At 40.6% G+C, this 21,989-nt stretch overlaps 1 protein-coding gene across 4 annotated transcripts in view; it reads left to right on the top strand.

The window, feature by feature from the left end:
* The window catches only part of SANBR (SANT and BTB domain regulator of CSR), a 59,507-nt gene that overhangs the window by 20,607 nt on the left and 16,911 nt on the right, over positions 1 to 21,989 (top strand). For 2 of the 4 annotated variants that reach the window (XM_073628093.1, XM_073628092.1), the window contains exons 4-16: positions 614 to 800; positions 3,465 to 3,558; positions 5,250 to 5,488; positions 6,480 to 6,538; positions 6,936 to 7,096; positions 9,515 to 9,601; positions 9,688 to 9,798; positions 11,833 to 11,956; positions 15,090 to 15,242; positions 17,631 to 17,767; positions 17,848 to 17,947; positions 18,972 to 19,004; positions 20,901 to 21,000. In XM_073628093.1, coding sequence (XP_073484194.1) covers positions 614 to 800; positions 3,465 to 3,558; positions 5,250 to 5,488; positions 6,480 to 6,538; positions 6,936 to 7,096; positions 9,515 to 9,601; positions 9,688 to 9,798; positions 11,833 to 11,956; positions 15,090 to 15,242; positions 17,631 to 17,767; positions 17,848 to 17,947; positions 18,972 to 19,004; positions 20,901 to 21,000 — 1,585 coding nt within the window. The remainder of the gene's footprint in view (positions 1 to 613; positions 801 to 3,464; positions 3,559 to 5,249; positions 5,489 to 6,479; positions 6,539 to 6,935; positions 7,097 to 9,514; positions 9,602 to 9,687; positions 9,799 to 11,832; positions 11,957 to 15,089; positions 15,243 to 17,630; positions 17,768 to 17,847; positions 17,948 to 18,971; positions 19,005 to 20,900; positions 21,001 to 21,989) is intronic. The other 2 variants (XM_073628095.1, XM_073628094.1) reach the window with 1 other exon arrangement.

The raw sequence follows: 21,989 nt of genomic DNA, 5'->3' as shown, positions 1-21,989 counted from the left end.
CGCCTTTAGTATGTAGATGAATGTGGCCTCAGCCAGCGACGTCCCCCTGATGTTCCCCCTGGTGATGATACCTCTATGACTAAGTCCGGATGAGTGGGGCAAAACATGTCAGGGGGACGTGGCTGGAGTGGCATTGGCTGAGGCCACATTTATCTACATACTAATGCATTGGGTTGGTGAGCGGCGCCTTCTCTTCTATTTGATAATTCTTTACCAGTAAATGTATACAGAGTGTCAGGGCTACTAAAATACAAGCGAATCACTTTGATACAGATTCTTGAAAATTCTTACACTTATGCCTTTGGCAGCCACAGAGTTTTTCTGAGAGAGCATCATACCAGCTGAGGGTTAGGGTCAAAGGGAGCCTATACCCCACACTCTGTAGGTGAAAACAGGGAACCCCTTTAATGTGTTACCTGACTAGCTGGGAAATGGGCATCATTGCTCAGTATCCAAGTTTTGAGGAATATTAGACAGTACCTACTTTACTTTGATTTCTCAGGAACTTCTGTATGTAGTGCACTATGCACTATGCATCTCTGCAGCAGTCTTCCTGATGTTCTACTACTGTTTGCCAATTCACATCAGCTAATTACTGCATTTATATTCCTAGTGTGCCAAAAGATTTGAAGAATTAAAAAGTAGTGGCACATCACCTGTTGACAATCAGTATAATCCACTACTGGCAACAGGTGGAATTCCCCTGGAAAGCCTGGCTACCTACATTAAATCTTCCCTGCTTGATTCAACGGAGGATCAAGAAGATGAAACTGCAGGTCAAGGCAACATCTCTCTGACTGGTGAGCTGTGTTTTAAAAGATTTTGATTGTATGCCATTGTTTGCCTTGCAGTGACAAATCTGATTTTTTTTCTAGTTTAGTACATTTTGGAATAAAAACAAATACGGTAAGTTTAAAACATAAGGATTGAGAATAATTCTTGAAAAATGAACGGACTTTGTAGGCACATCATGAGGCAGTAAAGTATGAAAAAATTATCTTTATTACAAAAAAATTTAAACATGTAAACATTTAGGCAACACCTTATAATGAGACAAGGTCAACAGATACCCAATACACCAGACATGAAGTTTAAAAGAAGACAAGTAGACGTGGAGGATCTGTTGGATCATATTCTAATACAGATATATCAATATACTTAAGATTTACCTACATATGCTATAATCCAACCTTCATGTCTGGTGTATTGGGTATCTGTTGACCTTGTCTCATTATAAGGTGTTGTCTAAATGTTTACATGTCTTTAAACTTTTTTTGTAATAAAGGGAATTTTTTCATACTTTACTGCCTCATGATGTGCCTACAAAGTCCGTTCATTTTTTGAGAAATATTCTCAATCCTTGTATTCAAATTTTTGGATGTTGACATAGTGGGGGTCCTTCCTTCCTAAGTTTAAAACATGTTATTGTTTAATGAGAGCCTGTGCTTTGCCAATGCCCCAGGCACTAAGCTCCTTTTAGCTTGGCCACTGTCTTTTTTTTCACTTCTCTTCCTCCAAAATGGCATTGCTGTTGCTTGATAATTGGCCACACAGGCAAAAAAAGTGATGCCCCTGGGGCCTTCAGCCTTGGGTAGGCCCGAAATAAAGATTTGAAGCTTACATGGGGCTTCTGCTCCTCACTCCTAAGGCCCCATGCACACTTGCTGTTTAGCCACAGTGCATGGGGTTCTGGTGTTTAGCTGCATGCAAAGGACACAGGTGCCCCATCCAGACTGTCAAGCTCTATGAGAGGCAAATTTAATGCTGCTGGATGGGGCTGGACGGCACACCTAGAGGTACTAGAGTATAGGGCAGAATACAACCAGTAGAAAATCCTGGAATGCAAGCAGTCTGCGTTCTGGGCATTTGTTCCTAAATGCATACTGCCATAAGCATTAGTAGAACTTAATGCACCAGCCAGCCCTATCCAGCCTCAGCTGCTCATAGAGTTTGACAGGCTGCCCGAAACAGGGCTGGACAGGGCACCTGTGTACTTCACCTGCAGCTAAACACCAAGCCCTATCCATGGGATGCAGAGGAGTATATACAAGATTATATAATAAATCTTTTTTCCTGTTTTAATGCATCCACGTATGTAAGTAGTATACAAATGGAGGGAAAGATATGTAGAAACTGTACTTGGTTCTTTTAGTAATAAATGTTTTTTTTTAGTTAGTTTTTAGTTAGTTTTTGCTACTGTGGTTTCTGTGGTTTTGACAAAGCACTTCTATAGTGTGACACGCGTCAACCTACCGGATTTCCCCTGCCTGTACCCATCCAGTGCTTTTAACATTTATGCTTCAATAAAGACTTTATACTTTACTTTTTGTGTGGGTGTGCTGCTGATCCGAAGATTCTCTGTTCCATGTTTTCTGCTGCAGTGGCAGGGCGTGCACTCCACCTCACAGAAGCAACATTGGAGTGTTACCGATTGCATCACCTGTGAGCAGCGATCTCTTTTTCTCAAACTTCTTTCATGTTGTCATTATGGGGTATTGTTTGTAGAATTTTGAGGGAAATTATAAATGTAATCCATTTTCAAAAAAGGCTGTAACATAACAAAATGTGGAAAAGTGAAGCTCTGTGAATACTTTCCAGATGCACTGTACAAATATACCAATAGTGACTTCAGTAACTGTAATAAATGGTTTACTCTAAGGTTCCTGAAAAGGACACGTGGCCATGATTTAAGGTTAGAAGAAAGGAGGTGTAAGTTTAGACTGTAGAATAGGGTTCTTTACTGTAAGAGCCCTTTCACACTGGGGCGGTTTGCAGGCGCTATTGTGCTAATAATATCGCCTGCAAACCGACCCGAAAGTGCCGCTGCTTGCATTCCAGTGTGAAAGCCCCGAGGGCTTTCACACTGGAGCGATGCGCTGGCAGGACGGTAAAAAAAGTCCTGCCAGCAGCATCTTCGGAGCGGTGAAGGAGCGGTGTGTATACCGCTCCTTTACCGCTCCTGCCCATTGAAATCAATGGGACGGGGCGGCTATACCACCGGCAAAGCGCCTCTGCAGAGGCGCTTTGTGGTGGTATTTAACCCTTTCTCGGCCGCTAGCGGCAGGTAAAACCGCCCCGCTAGCGGCCGCATACCGACGGTAAAACGCCGCTAATAATAGCAGCGTTTTACCGCCGACGCCGCCCCCCACCCCAGTGTGAATGGGCTCTTAGAGCAGTAAAAATGTGGAACTCCCTCCCCCAGGAAGTGCTACTGTCAACAGCTTCAAAAGACTTGCAGATATCTTCCTCAAGAAGCAGAATATACAGGATTTTTGGGAATTGTTAGAGAATAAAAATTACACACACATAGGTTGAACCGGATGGACATGTATCTTTTTTCTTATGTAGTTGTCTAAACCAATAAAAACATAAAAGCACAAATAGCTAATCTGTGGATATATTAAGCCCTAACTCCCTCTAACTAACTTGCTAGAATCACAGGAAATATTTTTCTTGTGTTGAAGGAAGATCTGGTGCTGCATCAGGAAGAAAATGTTCTGCAGAGAATGAAACATCTTCCCCGTCTGTGGATGCAGAAAATACTGATGGAAGCCAGGGGTATGAAAATGTTTTTCCTTTCTTATATGGTCGTACACAAGGAGAGGGTGGTATGCAATAAAGGAATTATACTGAGAATGTGTTACAGATTATCACCTGTAGTGCAAAGGTGCCAATTAAAGTATATCTCAACCAAGTCACTAAACTCTCATATAAACTTTGACATGTCAATGTATTTTTAAGTTGTTTTCAGTCTTTTTAAATCTGCAGCTGTCATTTAGGGTATACCTGGTGATCCTATCATGAAGGACCTTGTTCGGGTACTTTTTGGGGAGACAGTTGTCTCCAAATCATCCTTCTGCGTTGTCACCCTGTCACATGCACCCCTGCTGGAGACTATAAGTGGCCATACTGACTCATTAAGCAGACATGGCCCACTGATCACTGTCAGGAAGCTGGTCCAGAGTAGTGATGTGCATATAGACAGAATTGGGCCGAAAAGAAGATCAGCAGCACGGAAATACAAGGAAGGATGACAAAAACGGGGGGAAACAGTTGTAGCGCTACCCCCTGCAGGAGCTGCTGGTTACTGGTTCCCCCTATTCCTGCACAGCCAGGCAACACACATTTCCAACTTGCATCCAGGCACAAGAAATCATGGGCTTGTTTTTTTGTTTTATTGGGGAAAACAACTTGGCTAGGGTATAGGGATTATGGGATGCCCATATTTGATGAACATCCTGGACTGTACTCCCCCCGGAATAAACGCAGTCTCTATGGATCAGTGGCAAAGTTCTTTACAAACTAGCAGCTCTCACTCCCCTTTAGTGAAATAGCACAAAGTCTCAACTGTATGCAGGAATATCGTATCTCTTCGGCAGAACCTCACTCCGTTCTGACACTTACAGATGCTACCAGCCTACCTGGCTGCTTTGCTACCAGCCCACCTGGCTGCTCTGAAGAACTCCCCAGGACCAGGGATCAGGATTTAGCACAACGCTGTCCTTGGAAAATATGCTACGTCTGTCAGTCTTTCCCCTTGTATGTCCCTGGGTGTGCTGAGGTACTCACACTGTCCTTTGCTCCCCGCTGCACTGGGCAAGATTCCTGTTCAGGCCTCCAACTGATCAGATCCTTCTATGCCAGCCTGGATGTCTTCTGCACAAGACCCAAAGGTAATGGAAATTCCTCTCTTAGGTTTCCTCTCCTTCCTTTCCTCAGCTCCTGCCGAGACAGAGCCCCAAGACATGGGGTCCCCTCCCAGGCCACACAACAACAGCCTCAGCACTCCATCTTCCACTAGACTCCCCTGCTGGCCAGGCTCCATCATATTTAATGGCTGACCCAGCCACAATGCCTGGCCTCTGCCTGGGGATTGGCCAGATTCCCTAAATTATGCAGATCAGAATCTCCTGGCCTCCGCCCACCAACTTCCAGAAGATTCTCCAAGTTTCTAGGTCCAGAGTGAGGTACCAGAGACCTGCCCTGTAGAGCCATCCAGCCTGCAGTAACCCGACCTAATTACAGACTCACACAGTTACCACGAGTCATACCAAATAAACTTCCATACACTAGTTACAAACTAGAGGGTGCTACATAGTATTTTATGAAAACATAGCATGGTTTCATAATACATACTATTCTAGCATACTAAATGTTATCCAGTCATTGTTTAGATCTACTGTATGCTTGTTGTTTATAGCTGTATGCGACAGTTCTAACCTTCCTAAAATCTAATTATTTTTTTAAAGGCCAAATATGGTCATTCATGTATGTGATGAAGCCAAGAACCTTAAGGAAGATTTCATATGTCCGCGGGATCTGCTGATATCCGAGATGAAGTATTTTGCAGAGTATTTAACCACAGATTCCCAACGTTGGGAGGAAGTGGACATTTCTGTCCACTGTGATGTGCACATCTTTGATTGGCTAATAAAATATGTTAAACGTAATGCAGAGGACAGTGACCAGCAAAAGTCACCAAATCTTGGTAAGTATAATCCTCTTTTTTTTTTTTTTTTGGGAATATGATGCCGGTACTATTCTTAATGACTCATGTCCTAAATTTCTTAAAATATGGGAACCATAGCTTACTTATGCTTTCCCAGGTTTGAACTCTTCTAGACTGACTTATCTTGCACATTGGCCTGGCCCTTGGGCTCGAGTCCGTGTGGATACATCCTTATGTATGCCTGCCCGTTACCAATTCTTATGCATTGTCCCTGACTTCTTACCTTGCCTTACCTTTTCTGCCCTTGAAAACCTTCCTTGATCCCTTCCCCCTGCCCTAGCTTATACGGTTCTCATTTACCTACCAGTTTTTACTATACCTGTCTCTCCCCCCCCCCCCTCCTCATTTTCTTCTGCCTGGGCCTACCTTCTCAACTAGAACACCTATCTTCAATTTTAGGCCCATGAAGAGCCCTCAAACAACGCCTTCTTGTAGGTCCTGGAAGTTTACTGATGCAAATGTTTTATGGCTTTACCCTGATGCTTTGTTATCTCTATCAGATGTTTTAGCCTCTGTGTGGGTGTGATTGTTATTCCCTTCTGAAAAAATACAATAAAAAGCTTGTAACAGATTTTTAATTTTTTTTGGTTTCCAGCCATGTTTCTGAATAAATTTAAAAAAGAAAAGCATTTTGCTAAATGTAATTTTTACATGGTAGGTCATAGGTGCATATGTCACCCACTGGGTCTTTAAAACATCTTATGGTCTTTGGTGAACTACATTGACAAACTGTGGACAAAAACTTTGTCTTTTAGAGCTTCATGTTTGCATGCATTTCCAAGGGAGCAATGTCTGAAGCCTCCCTATACCTTTCTGAAAGCCTTCATCCATCACTGTGAGATACTTTTTTGTGGTTACAATTTTTTTCAGATGCTATATAGTCTGTCAGTCTGCTATGTTTTTATACTCTTTGATAATTTGCTTATTTATCTTAAAGTAGATTTTTTTTTATATATTTTTTTTTCTGCAGAACCTGGAAATGTTATTTCAATACTAATATCATCTGAATTTTTAAAGATGGATTCATTGGTGAGTACACTATACCTATTTCATGTTTTTGCATACAGAATCATGCCTATAATAAACAAATTCGTCTAAAAATATATTTACATTCAAGAATAAAAATGTAATATATTGCAGCTTACCAGTCCATAGATGTGGTGGCTGCATTATTTTTATTTTTCAGGGGTTTTTTTTTTACTTCTTTTAATTTCACCTGGTGATCTTGCCTAGCAATCTGTCTATTTTGCATACAGTGCTTTTTGGAAGTGACTTTCCAGTTTTAATATACCCTGGATATATTTACCACTTCTGTTTAACTTCTCACTATTTAAATATCGCTTGACTTCAATGCTCATACGTTTATGACAGTTAAACCTGAATCATATTTTTTATTTGTTGTTCTCTTTACTCTTTCTTTGTATAGGTAGAAGCATGCATAAATTACTGTCACAAGAACATGAGTGCCATTGTAGCCACCCCGTGCAATATGAACTGCATTAATGCCAACTTATTAACCAGGATCACTGATCTCTTCACTCATAATGAGGCAGATGATATAAAAGACAGGAAAGACAAATTTAAGAGGTATAAATAACAACATAACAAAAATGTAAATGTAGTTTACTTTGCATAAAGCTCTGTTGGAACGTGATTGTAAATTCCATAACAATAACACATTTTCCAGGTGGCATTTACAGTGATTTTTTTTTTTTGGGGGGGGGAGGTTTATTGCTTTTCAGCTGTCCTGGGTAAAAATTTAAGGAAAGCTTCCTTCGAAAATTGTTAGCCTAATAGAAATCAATTTATTATGTGTTAATGTTTTAAAATCCTTGTTTCTGTGTATAGTTTGTATTTATATGTACATGGGGCGGCTATATGTGATTGTTTTGTATGTGTTCTTCCTGTTTAGAAATGCCGTATAGTTGCTATGACTTTTGTTCTCTCTGTCAATGTAAAGCTGGCCATACACTGATCAAATGTGGTCGGTTCAACAAGAACCAGCCAAATTCTGATCAGTGTGTGATCATCCCTGCTCAACAGAAGTCGATCGAAAGAAGGGACATGTTGCAAGATTTTCCTTGATCAGCAGCTGCAGCCAATTAGCTGCAGCCATCAATCAGTGTGGTAGACAACTTTGTTTATATTATACTGTATGTGTCTGTGGAGCAGCTTGGTAGGTAAAATATGTTTGCAGCCTGTTGTCGGGTCCCCCCGCTGGTGCTCCCCCCCCCACCTAGTTCCCCCATAGCAAGCCTCTTGCTTTGGGGGCATTCGTGCATCCTCTCTCCCAAGCCACCTCTGTGTGTCCATAAGACACACAGAGTGCAGCTGGGCCCCACCACTGCTTTCTCCTCACTGGCTGTGATTGACAGCAGAGGGAGCCAGTGGCTTCCGCAGCTGTAACAGAGCCAATGAGCAGGGAGAAAGCACAGAGAGCATCTGCTTTCGTGCACATCGCTGGATCGAGATTGGGCTCAGGTGAGTATAAAAGTGGGCTGAGGGGGGAGCTGCATGCAGAAGGTTTTTTACCTTAATGCAGAGAATGCATTAAGATAAAAAAAAAACCTTCTGCCTTTAGAATCACTTTAAAGTGGTTCTAAAGCTAAAACATTTTTGACCTTAATGCGTTCTTTACATTTAAGTAAAAAAAGTTTTACAACTTGCTGTGTGGCCTCTTCCACAAATACTTACCTGAGTCCTCAATCAATCCAGCGCTGTGCAAGGCTGCATATCTTCTCTCCCCTCTCCATCTACTCACTGGTACTGAAGCGGCAGCTATTGGCTCCTGCTGCTGTCAATCACATGCTGTGAAGAGAGAGCGGGGGACAGGGTCAAGCCACACTATGTGTGTCTATGGATGTACACAACCCAGCTTGGGATTAAGCCTGTACATCTGCCCCATGGCATACGTTTTGCTAACACAGAAGGGGAGGAGTGGACAGTGCCAACGGGGACCTCAGAAGAAGAGGTTCGGGGCTGCTCTTTACAATACCATTGCACAGAGCAGGTATGTATAAGATGTTTATTATTTTAATTAAAAAATTGTATTTAGAAACGCTAGTTTTTATTTACTTTGAATTTTTCAATCAACTCTTCACTGCCTCTGCTATCAGCCAATACTTATTTTTCTAGAGTTGGAGAAAGTGGGCAAGATTTAGAACCTCTGTAAAGTTTATTGCCATCTGTGTGCATATTGGGTAGATCTGACTTCACTGTTTGTCAACTGTAACCTGGAGAGAAAGAAAGGGTAAATCCAAAATTCTACAGTTGTCACCAGAATAGGAGTAGAGGGGTATGTTCAAGTGGAAACACTTGTTCCATTGACAACTGTCAGAGGTGGAATTTCCCCTCAGTTTGGGGGAGACATTGACTCACTTTCGGTAGTGTCTCTGAGAACAGTTTGGGGGAGACATTGACTCACTTTCGGTAGTGTCTCTGAGAACAGGAATAACAGAGAGGTTGTCCTAAGAAGGAAGCAGACAACAATAAAAACCTGACAGAGATTCTAAACCTCCCCACGCTACCCAAAAAAAAAAATTAATGCTAAGTTACACTTTAACCTTTTTGCTGAGAAACTTTAATCTTGCCCATGCAGGATAAACCGACCGTATCTCTGCTCTGACCTCCTTATACTCAACCTGACCATCATTTCTTGGCCAATCTTTCCTCCTCTGCAGCCACCACTGAGATTACCATTGTTGGTGACCTCACTCTTCCCAGTCATATAACAGTTCCTGGATCTAGTGATTGGCTGCTAGACATGAGCCTTGTCACAGGGAAAGTGGTCACATGATCCACCATACCAAGAAGTATGGACAGCTGCAGAGTAGGAAAGAACGTTGAGGAAGCAATGATAAGCTGAGTGTAAGGGGATCAAGGAGGCTCTGCATGTGCAAGGTAGCACTGTCCCTTTAGACTTCCACATTGGCAAGTAGAACCAGGGAGAACTTTTTTTTAACTTGTCTTTTAGCACTTTGTAAGTGTATGGTTTTTGTTTTACAGCAAAATATTCTGCAAAAAAATAGAAAGACTTTTTGACTCAGAGTTTAAGAACCCAGATTCTCCATCGAATGCTTCAACTTTGTACAGGTAAGCACTTATGTCAAACATAAATGTTAGCTTCTTTGCTGTAAACAGCAGCTATGGAGATCAGCAATGTAAATATTCTCTTGTAGGTGCTGTTTATGTAAGAAGCTGTTGACAAAGGAAGCAGAGCAGAAGATTGCCTGTCTACCTGGAAAAATCAACATCGACCAGTATGGAAATATTGTTTACTTTCACGTAAGGTTTGTACATTTCAATTTCTGATTTTTCATCTTTTTCTTTTGCCCCCTTCAGAAATAAGCCAAGGTTGTGAGATATCTGCATATGTATGAGACTGTTTACATAAAGATCTCATGCTTTTCTTGTTCATCCTGACATCAATGTCAGATAGAGTTTTGTAGAATACTTTAGCTGAGTATTCATTTTGGAAGTACATTTTTATACATGTTTTTTTTCCAGAGAGCTGGAGGTCACTTGGAGGTGCTTGTATTAAACTGCATACTGAAGAAGCAATGACATATGCTTAGTTAGGACAAATCCAATTTTTGTTTTCTTTGGCTTTGTGTGATTAGACATCTAAATTTGCTACCCATATATGAAAAGAATGGGCCAGTTTAACCTAACTTTGGTTTGAACTCTGACAAAACTCTGATATACACAATTAGGGCCAAATTCTAATGATTTGGCCATGTGGCCTCTGCTGAACTTCCAAATCTTTCAGGGCTCCTTCACTCCAGGGGGTGTGTCTGAGCACATGTTGTTTATTGTGCATTACTATGCTTCCCATTTTAGGGCAGCCCATTCTTTTCAATAGGCTATGTGTGTGAAAAGTGAAAGAAAGGGTGCTGGCACAACTTTTAAACTCTCTACACACAAACTTGGTACTGCATGGGGTTTCTAGATGTGTGGGGGTACCACTGGGAAATAATGGCACACATGCGTGTCTGAAAAAGGCAGAGCATTTTTGTGTGGTGTAGGACATCGTACGCTTTTGCAGGCGTTACTCTACCTGTTGTGAACAAGTTTTTAGGGGACACAAGATGACTTGTACCATAATTCCATTTGTGTGCCAATGTAGTTATCAAGTTATATATATAATCAATTAGAACAGTGCAGTAAAGTTAGATAGGCCTGTACACTTTCTGAATGTTGCAGATTAGATCCGAACCCTTTATTTGCTGATAGGCAACATGTAAATTGGCATGTTGAAAGTTTTATCTCTTTTAGCTTAAAAGAACCTAATCTGATCAAAAAGTTCCTAAGGTATTACCTGTGCTAAGTTGCACATACTACCTTCAGATAGTTTGTTAGTCTTTGAATTAATCCTTGTAGCCCCATGATGCCACTTTTATCATAGGCACAGGCTATACACAGGGCATCTGCTTGAGAGACTCTACTGCCCTCCTGGGGCTAAGACATTTGACAGTTGAATGTCAAGGGATTGCCTTATCCCTAAATGCCCGTACACACGATCAGATTTTCAGACGGGAAATGTTGGATGTGAGCTTGTTGGCAGTAAGTCTGACCATGTGTATGCTCCATCGGACAATTGTTGTCGGACTTTCCGCCAACAAATGTTGGCTATCATGATCTCAAATTTTCCGCCAACAAATGTGTGTTGTCAGACTTTCTAAACATGTGTACACAAGTCCATCGGACAAAAGTCAAAAGTACAAACACGCATGCTCGGAATCAAGGAGGAGCCGGAAGCGCTCGGTCTTGTAAAACTAGCGTTCGTAATGGAGAATTGTTGGCCAACATTTGTGTGACAGTGGTGTATGACAAGTGGGAGCCAACACCCTTCGAACAAAATTCCACAGTTGTCGGAAGGTCCGATCGTGTGTACGAGGCTTTAGAGTACAGAGCTTAGTTTCAAACAAAGTGGACTTATCTTTTTTGCCCCCCTTTACTATGCTAAACTGGCAAGTCAATAGGAGGGGTTGATACATTTTCTAATGGGTGGCAGAGGCAAAGCACCCAACATGAATTTTAGATTAAACACTGATATAGCTATAAAAATATTTCCCATAATGTGCTTCTCATTTAATCTTAGACTTGCAATACTGTTTAAAAAAGAGATGGACATTTTGCAGAGTGAACTAATATTAGATCCAGCTGGTGACAGCTGTTTGTCTACAGTGTGACTCTGCAGTGTGAATTCTTCCTGCTGACAGGGTGAGAATAACGTCTGGGTGTATAGAGTGTTGTTCTAAAATCAGATTTGGACCAACAATAGCATATATCATAGATTCACTTTTTTTTTCTTGAATTTACAGAGATAAAACCTGGGATATTCATGAATACTTGACAAGTTCATTTGAGGAGCTTAAATCCTGGAGGGATGTTTACTGGCGTTTGTGGGGAACTGTAAACTGGCTGACTTGTTCCAGGTGTAAGCAAGTGAGTGCTTATGGAGGAGTACTAGAAATTCAACAACTTGAAGTGTCACAGTCTACATGACTTCAAACAGGAGCACATAACATGCACATAAATATACATATAAAAATACACATAATGTACAAACAAGTTTAAACAATAGAACACATATGCAAGTGGCAAAAACAGAGGTTTTTATTGCTGTTTGTGACCTCCCTGAAGGGATTCACCCTCTCCTGAGATATGACCACACAAGAATAAAGAGGAAATTGGGGACACTTATTCCAGTGACAACTAAGAGGGGATTGTTCTTCCTCTGGAGCAGCCTTTTTCAAACAGGGAGCGTTGAGGTTTCTTCAGGTGTGCCTTGGCAAAATGCCTAAAAATTGCTCAAAAATTGTATACAAGCCAGCATGTGGATGAAGGCTGCCTTTAAGTTACACTAAGTCACAAGTTTTCATTGCGAACCATTACGACTTTCTAGCTGCCGGGGCCTAACAACCAATGGCATCATCAGTCGATAAGGAGGATTTCAGTCGCCTGCATAGCATCCTTGTTTGACCTTCCCCTGCCCCTCTCCATCAGCGTTGGGGCCACATTAGCTGAGTGATGGAGAAAAACTGAGGGAGAAGAGAAACATTGGAATACTAGTCAGTGCCAGTTTGCAAAAGTGTATTTGCTTTGGAAGGATAAATTACCTCTGATGCTGGGTGTCCTACTTGGACTTGTGGATGTTGCTGCGTTATGCAAAACTAATAGAATAGTGTTTACATTTTAGAATGGGGTGCCTGGAGATTGTCCATCATTTTTAAATGGTCCCTTGACTTGATAAAGGTTGAGAAACACTGCTCTGGAGAGGTCTTCCTCTCACTTTCTGTTGTGCCTTGAGACAAGAAGTAACAAAATATTTGGGACACAGACAAAAAAAATAAGGGAGTTAACCATTCCCAGCTGGCTTTAAATATATATTTTTTTAAATTTACAAAACTGATGTTGGTTTTAGTTACTGTATTTTGTAATATAGCTTAAGGCCGGTTCACATCTGTGCAGTGCAATTTAGGTGTGTTGCGTTTTAGTAACAAACAAAATGGCCACCTATAACTGGCCTACACAGCAAGGAGCACAGGGAAGGGAAACGCATGCAAGACAAAACCAGAGAAATTCCCAGCTCAACTCACCAACCAGTCTGCTTACCAACTAAATTAACCTCTCTAACAGTATGTGTTAAAAACAGGGGTTTAGTTAGCACACATTTGCAAACGCATGCGTAAGTTGCAGGGCCACTTCACAGCACTCTGTATTACCTGCATTACTAAACCTTCTAAATTTCTGAGAGTCTCCACAGTGGAAGAGACACTGGACAGCTTTGCTGCCATTGTGCTATGTGCTGGGTGTCCAGTGTGCCCCTGTGCCTTTAATGAGGATTGGGCTACCTCCAGGCCCACCTGCCCTCTATCTATCCATTAGAATGCATGTGCTTCCACTGTGGAGACTCTCATAAATTTACAGGCGTTAGGACTGCAGGTAATACAGGGTGCTGTGAAGTGGCCTTGCAGCTTACGTATGCGTTTTGCAAATGTGTGCTAAATAAACTCCTGTTTTTAACGCATACTATTAGACAGATTAATTTGGTTGGTAAGCAGACTGGTTGGTGAGTTAAACTGGGAATTTCTCTGGTGTTGCGTTTTAGGGGCATCACCATTAAACTTTGTACAGCATGCATTTTTATGAAAGCGCATCAAAGATGCAGCAAGCACATTGAAGGCACAGGTGTGAACGGGACCTAAATCTGATTTAGCGCTTCATACAGAAAATTGCAGCACTGTATATGCTAAGTAGCAATCAAGTAAAGATACTAATGTTGCAAAGTCATTCCACCAAAATGTTTATTTACTAAAAGCCCTGTTTGTACATTTGGTAACCTGTCAGTAGTGCAGCACTTTTATGTGCCACCGGGCTGGTCACTTAGCAGAGTGTGTATGATCTGACACAGCAGTATGAATCAGTCTCTACATCAGTTGCCAAGATATTATCAGGTGCATCAGGGAGGGCTTACTTTAAAAAGAAAATAAGGTACCTCCATTGATTATGGTATATTTTATATCCAGTGCATATTACCTTGTGCTAAAAAAATTTGGGAAACTTGTTGCTGACCACCTTAGAAAAATGCGATACCTGACTGTCATCCTAAACTAATGGCTTTGTTAATATTTCAGTTAGTTCTGACTTCATTAACATTGCTTGCTGCATGATTATTCCAGTAACACAAAAGTACTGAGGTCAAACAATAAAGATGAGTGTTAAACAGCCCATAGATAACTCAAATTTCTTTCCTTCCACCACAGGTGGAAGGAAAGAAAATCGCTCGATTCCTCCATTAACAGCCATTGTTGATGGGGGGAATACCTCCCCCAGAGCTACTGTGTTTTTTCGGCTGGGGAGCACAGGGAGCCTTCCCGGCTAGCAGAATACAATGACCACTGCTAGCGGCTATAGCCGCCGACAGTAATCCAAATGTAAAAAATCTGACAGGCTGGTTGTACTGAAGTCAACCGATGGATTGACTTGGGTACAATCAGCCTGCCCACAAATGGATTGAGTCTCGGCCGGGCCCTGCTGAACCGTCCAAATTTCCATCCATGTATGGTCAGCTACAGGCAACTTATATTTGCAGAAGGAGGTAATCAATGGCAGCCTACTTTTTCTCACAAAAGTTACCTTTTAAGAAGAGTAAAGGAGGGGCCAAGCTAAGATCTGTAGAACATAGATCTCCCTCCAACGCTGACCATACTATTTTTCTTTGTTTAGCCAGTAGGCTGAATAAAAAAAGGAAAAACTATTTCCTCCATCCACACAAACAAGGTGGATGCAGAAATCCCCCTTCCGAGACATTGTTTTCTACAAGTTGCACACGCCACTGTCAGAAAGCACTGAACAGCAGCTGCAGCTGATTGATGATCAGTTTCAGTCGAGCAGGGGAACCCACACACTGATCGGAATTCGATCAGTGTATGGTCAGCTTTAGAGTTCCAAAAAATGTTGATATGCCAGTCCACCCAAGAATAATTATCAGTATTTGATGTACTTATCCTTTATTGTACAGCTGTATTATGAACTAATAAGCTATTATAATACTTTTTATTTGCTGCATTTCTAGACATTCCTGTGTAATGAGCTGTCACATTGCCAGTACCACCCCGAGCCTGCTGTTTACCCCAGCGCTGCAAGTTCCGTGGATTCTCCAGGCACTGGATTCTACCCATGTTGTAACCAGAAGGTCCTCAGATTCGATCCCACCCAGCTTCCAAAGGTTGGATTTATTGTACTAATATTTTTCATCTGTGTAGAACTAGGCTCTGTATCGTATCATATGGGTAGGCTTTGACCAGGGAAAGACCTTTCTGTAAACATGCTTAATTAGGGCAAACCAATCAGGCTAAAATCCCTCACACTGCCTTATTACCTCTTTCCGTTGGTAGCTGCCCTACGAAGTGTTTATAGCCTTGATGCAGAAAATCCCTATAGCCTTAGATGGGGACTTAATTTAAATGTACATGTAAGACTCATTCTACTCTATGGGAAGTTATGGCACAGACACTGATAGCTCCGGTCAAGATTCAGACATTAAAAACACCACTGGAGAACACCATCATCAAGAAAGAGTGATTTAAGCACATGGGGAGAGGAGAGGCAAGGATGGGGGTTGTGGAGGAGATATAACTTGGAAGTGGTTAGGGGGTTAGGGAAGGGGGTAGGGGATTTTTTTTTTTTAATTTTCTTTATTGATTTTTAATAGATTTACAAAAACAGTGCGTTGGGGCATTCCCCGGCTCAAACAAGTACCACGTAAATCAGTACCTAACAACAGGTTATCTGCCTAAAACAATGCTGTTAGCGACAGAAAAACAGACAAAAAAATATATATAAAATAATCGGAAAAAAAAAGAGAAAAAAACTAGATAGCACTGCTCAGCTACTCCATTTGGAGATATTATAAAAGGAGAATGTGCAACTCGTCTTCAATAGAGGTGAGGTTTCCCAAGAGGGAGCCCTGGTACTAGGCCTAGGATACTAAGGGTTCAAATATAGGGGTGTCATGAGGGTCTTAGCAAGTGTTAGCACAGAAGGAGAAGTCAATGGGTGTCAGTTATACCGTCTACTCTTGAGCGGCATTAGTAGAGGCAAAGTCAAGCCATAGTTTCCACACCTTGTCAAATTTAGCAGTACACCCACGGGAATGATATGTGGCTTTATATAATGGTATTGTAGAATTGACCAGGGCTTTCCAAGAGTTCAGAGAGGGCGCATCTGATTGTTTCCATTTTAGTAATATTGCTTTACGGGCATAAAAGAGCAGAAGTCCTATGAGGGTCTTAGTTGCTGTGCGGTGCGCTAAAGAGCCCACCAGGCCCAGCAAGCAGACTGGTACAGTCAGCGGGATAGGGATTGTTAACAACGAGGCTATAAATTGCGTTGCCTCTACCCAGAAAGAGTGCACTTTGAGACAGGACCACAACATATGACAGAAAGCCGTTGTGGCGTTAAATACACCTGGTGTAGAATCCTGAATTGAATTAAGCGGTCCTTAACTGACACTAATTGGAGAAAAGGGTATTCCCACATATCCTCCCAATCCTCTGTGTCTAGTTCAGGAAAGTCCACCCTCCATTTAGCCTGGAGAGTTTCAAGCCCAAAATGCATTGATGGTAGTAGTGCCTTATATATGTTGGATAGGGGCTTTAGCAGCTCATCATTCCGGAGGAGAGATTCTAGAGTGGAGTGAAGGAGTGATAGTGGTTGAGATTCAAATTGGGAAAAGAAGGCATGTCTAAGTTGTAGATATCTAAAGAAGTAACAGTTGGGTAAGTCATGATTCTGTTTGAGAGTGTTAAAGCGAAGGATAGCCCCGTCTTTACATATATGGTCGAGTACCTTAATACCCCTTGTTGCCCATAAGCTTGGATCAGGTATAGTGTGGAATTCCGCGAGGAGCGGATTGAGCCATAAGGGGGTGGGGAATTTTAACGTAAACCTGTCTTTTAAAGTGTGTTTATGTTACAGAAAAGGGATGTATGACGGCTAATATGTTTAACAACAGTGATTGGCCAAATGTATTCAACAGTTTTCCTTAGATTAGTGATGCTTGCTGTAATTTAAAATCATCAGGATTGGGTAAAAATCATCTCACGTGTTAGGGAACCTTGATTTCCATTTATTCTCAGCTGTGTTAGTTATGCACAGTTGCATGAAAAGTTAATAGTCTGTGCAGTGCATGCTGTTAGTGCATAATTTTAGTAATTTGTTAGCCAGCAGGTAAAGTTTTAATGCTGACAAAATATAAGTCATCCTAGTTATGAAACTGCTTTTATTACATCTTATGGACCTGAGTTCAAAAAGGTTGTGGAATGAGACCCCGAAAACAGCATTCTCTCAAACAGTATGATCTTCAGAGGCTGTAATACAATGTATACTGGTGTTACTGCCTGCTCACAATTTAATGCAGACTCTGTGGTTGCTTACTGCATATACACAACATAATTTAGGTCCTTCGGTCAATCCAGTACCATAGACTAAAGCTGCTGATTAGGGGGGTTTTAAATTCTGTTTTTTTTGCCATGGACCTGTTAACATTTACAGTAGATCTTCCTTTGCCTACCTATGTTCAGTTTTTAAATTATATAAATTACTTATCTTCTAGGGCTGTAAAGTGAGGGACCATATTGTTGGTTTGCCAGAAGGGGATGATGCACCAAAGAGTTCTTCTACAGACTTACTAACAGATCTTCTGCAGAGAAGGCATATTATAGTTGTGCCTTTTTCTAATGACTTGAATGGGTAAGAAATAACCTCCCTCAAAATAAATTTCTCATATACTATCACTGAACACTTATAGATCCAAATGCTCTTATCTACAGGGACTCTGGAATTACACTGAGTCAAGACAAGAGTCTTGAATGTGATGTCCAGTTGGAACCAAGCTCTGCAAGTGCACAGAAGGCTGCAGAAATCAATGCTGTGAGTTTGTCTTTTATGTAAAACAGAAATATGTGCTGACTAAAATAATGGATAAGAGTGTGGAAACACTCCAATGAAAATCAGTATACTGGGGGACCTTTAAGAATCAAGTGCTTTTCAAATGTAACTAAGTGATTTTCAGTTGGGTACCTTTTGGTTGCAAAATCCTATCCCTGTACACCAGTCTACGCAAAAGCGATTACAAATACTTCTTAACACCAAACTATACTTCACTGAAACGTTTAAAGTCTTGCCTAAGAGCAGGAAACACTTGATGGCGTTTTTTATAGAGAAATTCCTCTTTGCCCCTCTGTAGTTTACATTTTATTTTTTCCTAAACCTGACCTCATGGTTTGGTGCCAGCACTGTCCAGAAGGAACACCGGTGCAGCCTGGAAAAATCATCTCAACCAATAAACTCCCTTTCTTCTAAGATCTTTTAGCCAAGGGTGAGTTCTGCATTCAGAGAGCCTCCATGGATATCCTAACTGATGTCCTACCAAAGTTTACATGGCAATTACCTAATGTCTATGGATACCTCAAGCTCAGCATTACTAAGCCTAGTCTTTCTTTGATAACTCCAGTGGTGAGATATTTATTTTCCCACCTTACTCCTGTGGCCAATTTAAAGCCAAATCATTTTGCCACGTTTCCCTAATGGATTCTCGGTAGAGTAAAGAAATATGTGGGTAATCCAACAACGAGAGAGTGACACCTTTATGATGACCTTGAGGAATTGGGTATATGTATGTGTTTTTATGAGTTCTTGGCATTGAAGTATCTGAAAGTTTAAATTAACTGGCAGGTGATCAATAGCACTAGTGCCCACACAAAATAAAATGGTTTGCATGCAGTTTTCTTTGTATTCACTTTTGATACTACGCAGAGAAAACATAAGTATGTTGTTTTTCGTTAATATCCCGGAATAAAGTAATCTCAACACAAAGTATATATTCTTCAGCTAATCTAAATGATCTCTCCCTTTCATGTTTTTTGTTTCCTCTGTGTATTCCTCTCATGGCTAGTTTCTTTTACTAAAAAACTTCACCCTACAATTGGTAAGTATCCTCCCTACTTCTCTTTTATATTTACACCTGGACATTTTACTGTGATATCATTAATGAATGTGCCATGTATGTAAGTACTAATGAGTACTGTTTAGCTGGGAAGTGGCAACTTGTCCAGTCATAAAAGTATTTAAACTAACAATATTCACAAAGCGCCAGCCCTTGGCAGTACTGGCATAAATGACTACCTTTAAGTGATTTAGGTATGATTGGTGTTTGTGGTATTTAAAAAAAAAAGCCCCTCTGTAATCATGAAAGCATGAACTATTTTCTAAACGTTAAGCACCTGTAACACTGGGCCCCAGAATAGACATGCACAAGACTGAGTTCACTGTAACACGTCATATTTTGAACTGAAAGCAAATGCTTCAGCTTGATTGGTGTATATTAGGCACTTCCATTTGGCACTCATGTACAACAGACCAGTTCTCCTGCTAAAGATGTTGGGATCACAGGTGTTCAGAATTCTCCTTTTAGAAACAAATCTTTTTAAAAGCATTTTTTTTACCTTTTCCGTATTTTTATCACTTTTCAGATGTTTGCTATTTATTTCAGTTCCTAATGTATTACAGCTTACACACACACACACACACACACACACACTTACTCCATGGCAAAGCTAGGCAGAAGTAACCTAATCTACTAGTTGAACAGTGGAGAAACCAAAGCACTGGGAGGACACCAAGGAAGGAGAGCTCAATCTACAAAGTTGTCATTTTAAGTTAGCAGTGCTAGCCACTGTTTCTCCATGCTGCCATAAAATATAAATAAACTCATACATATGCCTATCCTGTCCTTAACCTTTATAGGTGACAGGTTGAGTTGAGATCCCAATATACCATTTCTAGAAAAGGATGGTCATCAGACAGTGTGGGGGAGGCAGCATAGATTACATTTCAGTGGCAGCTATAATCATTTAGGTCAATCTTTGTCCATTCAGATAAATATTTTTTAGTTATAAGTTCTGCGCTCCTGTGTGAAACCCTACACTATGCAGCTGTACTAATTATCAGTGAGATTATAACAGAAAGATTTACTGTGTATTAAATACACTATGCACTGCAAACGCTTTTTAGCTGTGCTGGTTAGCACCACAATTTGTGATGTTGTTTTATGTTGTTTTTATCTCTAATAAACCTATACTGTATGTAGTTTTGCAATATGGAAGCCTCTTCTAGTCTTTTGTTTGAAATTCTCTGAGATGGAATACCTATGAGGCACATTGGAGAAAAATAGGGGTATATAAGGGAGCTTTGTGAATTGTCAGTACCTAAAGTGCACTATGACCATACATATTTTATAAGTGGGTCAACATAACCTGGTGAGTGTGAATTCCTTGGGGGGAGCACATTTTGGATTGTACAGTTTGCATTTTTACTTTGAGCACAAGAAAGGCACTTGTGGGACTTGCAATATTTCTTTGTACTTTTGGATTGTTCATTTTTAACTGACTTGGAGTGAAAGAACTGTCCTATGGATTTTTGTTTTGAGATGTGGTTGCATTATAATGATGATATATGAACATTATGTAATTTGGGTTTACCGTATTTATTATTCGGACATGATGTTAAATATTTTTGTAGTGATTTATGTTGCATAAGAGTTTTATGTTTATTTTGTACACATTTTAATTTGGACACAGTTTAGGTGTACTAGCCATTTCTATTTATGTATTTATTAATTTGTTCATTTTATATAAATAATTCAGATATATAGTGTTAACTGAGCTACCCTGGGTACAGGCTTGTGTCACCAAAAGCTTACTGCACCTAGTTTTGAGACCTATGCCAGCATTTTTGATTTTCCTAGCAAGGAAGAACACTGTGTGTATGTCCCAATGTTCACATTCCTATGGTTGTACTTTAATCAAGACATGTCTTCTTCTAGAAGCAACAGTCATTACTATCAGAAGAGGAAGATTATACAACTGGATCTGAGGTGACTGAAGATGAGGTTGGAGATGAAGAAGAAGTGTCAAAGAAGAAAGGTAGACTTGGTATACTGTTAAATGTAATTTAACGTCAATGACACAGCTATTTTAGCTTTTACATTGTTTACTTTAGTATTCATACATTAGTATTTCATACTTTTGTATGAAATTTAAAAGTGTCCATGTAATCAGTGTCCATGTAAATGAGATGCATCTCCTTCCATAATATTTATTGCCAATAAGCTGTGACAAATCCTTGATCCATAGACATAAGATCAGTGTCTTCTGATTTGGCTGAACCAGCTCAAACATCTATATTATGTCTAACAAGTTTGAGTGGAAGGCAGTGCTGGACTCGAGGCTGCCTAGCGGCAAGTTACTGTTTGGAGGGTGTAAAGGGAATTGCTTCCAATGGGTTGTTTCCCAATGATAGATGGTGGTTGATAGACTCTGTTGGGGTCTAGGGCTGCTAACTTTCTGATAACTACAATGGAGGCATTACCACAGGGAAAACTTGGGCAATGGGAGAGGAGCACCTGATGTTCAAAAAAGTCTCACTTGATGATATTTATAGTTGTTTATCGGCTATAGGTTTTTACCATGTATCTTTCTCTCTATTTACAGTACTAGCCCTGAAGAAGGGGGAAACAATTCCCCTGAAATGCGTTGGCTCTATTTGTTTACTTTCATCTTCCATAAACAACTATAAAACTCATCAAGTGAGACTTTTTTTGGACATTGGGCACTCCTCTCCAATCGCCCATATTATGTCTATGGCACCCACTGATAATCATTATGATGGGTATATACTTGATCAAAGGAATTGACAACCTTTTTTTTTTCAATCACTATTAACAGCTCATCAGAATATAAATACCTGGATAGTTTCTGGAGTGTGTTTCAGTGTTTGTAAGCACACTTTGTACTTTAGAGATGCCAGTAAGAAACCAACAAACCCAATAGTGTACTCTTGCTTTCAGCTGAGAAGCGATCTAATTCACTGCTTAGCTTTGAGTGCTAGTGTTGAGCTTGCTTTTTTATTCCTG

Source organism: Aquarana catesbeiana, linkage group LG04 (genome assembly GCF_042186555.1).
Source record: "Aquarana catesbeiana isolate 2022-GZ linkage group LG04, ASM4218655v1, whole genome shotgun sequence".
Lineage (NCBI taxonomy): Eukaryota > Metazoa > Chordata > Amphibia > Anura > Ranidae > Aquarana > Aquarana catesbeiana.
Note: the sequence above shows the minus strand (reverse complement) of the source record. Positions and strands in the feature narration are given on the sequence as shown.